The sequence below is a fragment of the Tachyglossus aculeatus genome, chromosome 5 (assembly GCF_015852505.1).
Source record: "Tachyglossus aculeatus isolate mTacAcu1 chromosome 5, mTacAcu1.pri, whole genome shotgun sequence".
Lineage (NCBI taxonomy): Eukaryota > Metazoa > Chordata > Mammalia > Monotremata > Tachyglossidae > Tachyglossus > Tachyglossus aculeatus.
This window is the reverse complement of record NC_052070.1, coordinates 35916944-35922924: the sequence shown is the minus strand read 5'-3', so window position 1 is coordinate 35922924 and position 5981 is coordinate 35916944. Positions and strand designations below refer to the sequence as shown.

The 5981-nt window shown below is 57.9% G+C and overlaps 1 protein-coding gene across 1 annotated transcript; it reads left to right on the top strand.

Moving 5' to 3' along the window:
• The first annotated feature begins 1053 nt into the window (after positions 1-1053).
• Positions 1054-4771, top strand: LOC119928758 (toll-like receptor 12). Its single transcript, XM_038747273.1, has 4 exons — positions 1054-3036; positions 3184-3491; positions 3542-3827; positions 4661-4771. Exons 1-4 carry the CDS (start codon positions 1054-1056, stop codon positions 4769-4771), a joined length of 2688 nt encoding a protein of 895 aa, XP_038603201.1.
• The last annotated feature ends 1210 nt before the right edge of the window (positions 4772-5981 follow it).

The following is a 5981-nucleotide window of genomic DNA, read 5'->3' as shown; positions in this document are numbered from 1 at the left end:
CGCCTGACTATCCCAGCTCAGCCACAGATTCTTCCGTCTAGGTTCCAGACACCCCGATAAGAGGTCCCACTTTAGTCCCTAACTACCCCAGCTCAGTTCCAGACTCCTCCAGCCAGAGACCCCTGCTCAGCCCAGACTAGCCCAGCTCAGCCCCTGCCTATCCTGGCTCAGCCCTAAACTCCCCCAGCCAGAGACCCACTCATCCAAGCCTAATCCCGAGAATGTCCAAGATCCCCCAAAAGAAAACTCTAACCAAAGCTCCTTCCCAACTCACACCCCCAATCAGAATCTCTCAGACTTTCCCACTCACCTGAAGTCCCCTTTCAGCTCTGATTCCTCTAAACCAGGGATTCGTCTCCTCAGACTGCCCTAGACCCCTTCTCCACACCCCGCGGTGCCCAGAATGGAAAGTCAGGAGTCCCAGAGCCCCTCCTTATCTAGCTCTGTCCGAACATCTGCTGCTTGGGGCCCTGAAACTGGCTGGGGGCTGAGGAAGAAAAGCCCTGGGCAGTCATTCTGGGAGCTCTGGGCCACTTCAACTCTCCTGAGATCCATTCTGGACTTCGGTTTTGCACCCCAAGGCTCTCCAAGCCCCGGTCCCTGATGGAAGAAAGGAAGGCCCCAAGTGAGGGAAGGTCCAGGAGCAGATGGGAAAGAGCACTTACCTGAGCTCCTCTGTGGCTCCCGGATCCCCTGGCCCCGGATGACAGGGAGGGTAGTGAATGGGGAAACTGAATTGCAGAATGGCAACCCACAGAAACCACAGATCAATGAACCCTGGAGCCAGGGATCCTGATGCTTTGGCCGGGAAGAAGTGAGACTCCAACACCTCCCTCATCTAGATGTCCACTTCTGCCTCAGCCTGGAGCATCCTTCTCACATCCTAACCCAGGCCCGACCCCCTGCAGACCCCTACCCGCAACCCACTCTAGTCCCACCTCCCCTCTGATCCTTCCAGGGACTGATGCCCTATCTGCAGGAGGGCAGGAGAGGCGTTGGGGTTCCCCTCTGTGGGGAGGAGAAGTGGGCAGTTATTTATGGCCTTGACTTCACATGTCTCCTCGCCCAGGATCAGAGGCCAAAAAGGCAGGCAGCCCAAGAACCACTAGCGCCTCCGTGCCACTGCTGCTGCTGCTGGGGGCCTCCCCGGGCCCACTCCCCGCTGGGGCCTGGCTCGCTCCCAACTGCATCGTGGTGGAAAGCGCCCAGCTGCCTCGCATCTCCCGCTACTTCTCCCTCTACTCGTCGGATCCTGGCCTGCGCCTGTTGGCATTTTGCTACTCCGTCACCAGCCTGGCCCGGGCCCTGGAGCCTGTGCCCCCTGGCGTGGAAGGGCTCTGCCTGGCAGGCTCCATACCCATCCTACCCCCTGATGCCTTCGCCAACTTCTCCAGCCTGCAGATGCTGGGGCTGATGTTGCACATCACCGGAGTCCCACCGGACATCTTCCGGGGCTTGGGCCGCCTGAGACACCTCGCCTTCCTCCACAAGCCAAACAAGGAAGAGCCTTTCCTGCCTCCCAGTGCCCTGGGGTCCCTGGACTTCCTCAGCACTCTCTCCTTCAGCGGCACCTGCCTCAACCAGAGTCAGGGCATCCGGCTCCCCGCTGGCCTCCAGCAGCTGAGGGTCACCTACGGTTGCCTGACGGGTCTGGAGGGGCTGACCAGGATCTTTCTGGGGCTGGCGTCGGGTCCATCCTCCTCGGGGTCCGTCTCTCTGGACGAGCTGGACGTGTCTAACAATGTCCGGCTGAGCGGGGTGGCTTCTGGGGCCCTGCGGGGGCTCCGGCTGGGGATGCTGAAGCTGTACAACACCAAGATGGTGGCCTCCGACCTGCTGGGCTCTGGGCTGGCCAGCCTGGAGACCCTCTCCCTGTGCCACGCTCAGGTGGACATCCCCCCAGGGGAAGTGGTTTCCCGCTTTGCTCTGCAGGGCCTGGGGCTGTCGAGGAACAAGGTGGGTCACCTAACTGGAGAGACTCTGGCCCACTGGGCCTCCTTGCATAGCCTGGACCTCTACTACAACAGCCTGGAAGAGCTGCCCCCCGACCTCCTGGCTGCCCTGCCCCAGCTCCAGAGCCTCGATCTGTCCAGCAACCTGCTGGAGCGGGTCATCCTGTGCCCCGGGACAGCCGGTGGCTCGGAGCTGCAGGAGCTAGATCTGTCCCACAACCAAATGTGGGTCCTGCCACCCGCAGCCTTCTCCTGCCTGGCCCAACTCCGGGAGCTTCGGCTCCAGGGAAACCGGCTGGTGCACCCGGGCATCCGGGTGCTGCAAGGGCTCGGCCAGCTGGAGGTCCTGAATCTCAACGGGAACCCTCTGGGGGCCTTGGAGAAGGGTTGGCTTGCCCCAGTGGCCTCCCTGAAGGCCCTGAGCCTGACAAGCAGCCAGCTGGCCTCCGTCCGGGACTGGTGCTTCCGGGGGCTGAGCAGCCTGCAGCTGGACTTGGTCTCTGGCCCAGGGAAGCTGGCCCTGCCCCAGAGCCCTGCTCTGTGTAGCCTAAAGATCCAGGCCGGGGCCAAGCTGGTGCTGCGCTCCCCACCCCTGTACCCCTACCCTGCCCTGGAGACCCTTGTCCTTCAAGGCTTGGGGTTGCGACTGGAGCACGCCAACATCTCCTCTGTCTTCCTCGTGCTCCGCCACCTGGCTCTGGACCACGTCGACCCCCGGCACTTCTGCTCCCCCGGGGCCTTGGGCTCATCCCTGTTGCGACTCCCGCGCCTGGAGAGCCTGCTGGTGAGGGGCTCTGGGGTCTGCCGGATCTCAGGCCTTTCTGGCCTGCGGATGCTGGAGCTGGAGGTGCTGCTGACCTGGTCCCAGCTGCGCCCCAGGGCGCTCCAGGCGTTCCTCGGAGAGCTGCCCCAGCTGAAAGTGCTGAGTCTCACGGGGAAAGCGTTGGGGGCCCTCTCCGCTGCCAGTTTCCGGGGTCTGGGTCGCTTGCGGGTGTTGGTACTGGAGGACACGGTCATCCTGGTGCTAGACAGCAGCCTCCAAGAGGAGAGCCCCCGGCTGCCCCAGTACATGTATTTCCTCAGAGTGCCCTTTGCTTGCCAGTGTGCCAAAACACGTGGGTGGTGTCCTGGGCAGCGGGGATCCGGGGCACCTATGTGTGTGTCATGACCCAGGTCTGCGGATCCAAGGCCGACCCGCCCCCACAGGCCCCAGCTATTCTCCTTTCTCCAGAGTCACTGCCCTCAGGCCCTGGAGCTGGAGCTCTTCCTGGCCAGCTTGGGCCTACTTCTCCTGCTGGGTTCTCTGCCCCTCCTCTGTCGTACCAGGAGCTCCTGGGCCCTCCACCTCCTGACCCTCCTGCGGGTCAGGTGGCACGGACTCGGGGCCCGTCCGGGTGAGGGCCGGCAGTTCCGATACGATGGTTTTGTGTCCCACTGCGGGAGGGACCAGGCCTGGGTGGTCAGTCAGCTGCTCCCGGCCCTGGAGGGAGCACCGCCGGGCCTGCAGCTCTGCTTGCTTGAGCGGGACTTCGAGCCGGGGTGGGACAAGGCGGGCAACACCGCCGACGGGCTGTGCTGTGCGTGCTCAGCCCCCAGGCCCTGGGCGACCCTTGGAGCCTGCTGCAGCTGCGGCTGGCCACCGCCCGCCTCCTGGGCAACCCCGGGGACTTCTGCCTCCTCCTGCTCTTCCAGAAACCCATCTCCCGCCACTTTCTCCCCGACTACCACCGGCTGGCTCGCCTGCTCCGGACCAGAGACTACCCGGACTGGCCCAGGGAAGAAGCCAAGAGGGAGGTTTTCTGGGAAGGTCTGAGGAAGAGGCTGGGGACTCTGCGGCCAAGGGATGGCGAAAGGGGAGCGGATGAAGGGAACATGGTCAGGGTTGGGGGGTGACGGGGGGCAGGTTAAAGCAGGGGGGCCCAGTGGAAAGAGCACGGGCCGGGAGCCAGGGAATCTGCGTGCTAATCTTGGCTCCATCCCTTACCTGCTCTATGATGTTGAACGGGTCATTTCAATTCTCAGTGCCTCAGTTTCCTCATCTGCTAAATGGGCAGCGTCTGTGGGGGCCTGTCTGTAGGTTCATGTGTACGTGCTTGCAAGCATAATAATAATAATAATAATAATGATATTGATGGTATTTGTTAAGCTCTTACTACGATCTAAGTGCTGGGGTAGATACAAGGTAATCAGGTTGTCCCACTTGGGGCTTGCAGTCTTAATCTCCATTTTACAGATGAAGTAACTGAGGCACGGAGAAGTGAAGTGACCTGCCCAAGGTCACACGGCAGACAAGTGAGAAGCAGCGTGGCTCAGTGGAAAGAGCAAAGGCTTTGGAGTCAGAGGTCATGGGTTCAAATCCCAGCTCTGCCTCTTGTCAGCTGTGTGACTTTGGGCAAGTCACTTAACTTCTCTGGGCCTCAGTTACCTCATCTGTAAAATGGGGATTAAGACTGTGAGTCCCCCCATGGGACAAGCTGATCATCTTGTAACCTCCCCAGCCCTTAGAACAGTGATTTGCACACAGTACGTGCTTAATAAATGCCATCTTTATTATTATTATTAAGTGGCGGAGCTGGAATTAGAACCCACGACCTCTGACTCCCAAGCATGTGCTCTTTTCCACTAAACCACATGTGTACCATTTTGCACGGGAGAGCATTCTGGAGCCGTGTTTGTGACACCACATCCCTGTGAGTGTCGGTGTTCAGGAAAGCAAGTGGAGTACGAAAGACACAGAAAAGGTGACCAAAAACAGGAAATGCGAGGTGCCAAGGAGGAAGGGAAAGTCAGACAAAAACGGGAAGCGCAACAGGATCTGAGACAAGAAGCTAAACCCCATTAGTGGGGGAAGCGTCTCTGAATTGCTCACGGGACTCCGCGGGCAGCAGAGCTGTGCAGAAATGCGTATGATCTGAAATCAAAGAATTGACAAGGTCAGGGCAGCGGCAATCTGCTAAATCCTGAAGTCTGAAGGCCCCTTCCTCCGTAACGTTTCTGGGCTCTGCCCTTTTTGTCTCCTCCAAAAAGCCACCATCCTGATTCACACTCTTGTCAAACGAGGCCAAATTTGGGCCTCCTCCTCCTCCTCTCTGGTCTCCCAGCTCATTTACTCTATTTGGGAAGCGGTGGAGCCTAGTCGAAAGGACCCCGAACCGGGAATTGAGAGACCTGGGGTCTAAACTCAGCTCTACCTCTGGTCTGCCGTGAGACTGTGGCTAAGTCAAATGGCACCTCTGGGCCTCAGTTTCCTCATCTATAAAATGGGAATTAAATACAGTTCTCCCTCCCTCTTAAACCGTGAGCCCCATGTGTGATGGGGATTGTGTCTGACCTTACTCATTCATTCAATCGTATTTATTGAGCGCTTACCGTGTGCAGAGCACTGTACCAAGCGCTTGGACTACTGTACTAACCTTATCTACCCCAATGACTAGTACATAGTAAGTGCTTAAAATATACCATGAGTGTTAAACCACAAGCTTATGCCAGAATCATCTTCCTAAAACATCGCTTCAATAGAAACCCTCAGAGATCTCCAGCGGCTACTTTAATAATAATAATAATAATAATAATAATAATAATAATGACATTTACTAAGCGCTTACTGTGTACAACGCACTGTTCTAAGCGCTGGGGAGGTTACAACGTGATCAGGTTGTCCCACAGGAGCTCACAGTCTTCATCCCCATTTTCCAGATGAGGTAACTGAGGCCCAGAGAAGTGAAGTGACTTGCCCAAAGTCACACAGCTGACAAGTGGCAGAGCCGGGATTTGAACCCGTGACCTCTGACTCCAAAGCCCGGGCTCTTTCCATTGAGCCACGCTGGATCTGTCCAAAAGGCTGAGTTTGTAGGTGCTGAGATTATAGTTGGGAGGAGGTGACCTAAGGAAAAGGAAAATTTGTCAGTCAATTGCATTTATTGAGCGCTTACTGTATGCAGGGTACTGTACTAAGCGCTTGGGAGAGTACAATACAACAATAAAACAAACGCATTCCCTGACCACAGTTTCCAGGAAAGCGTCCCGGAA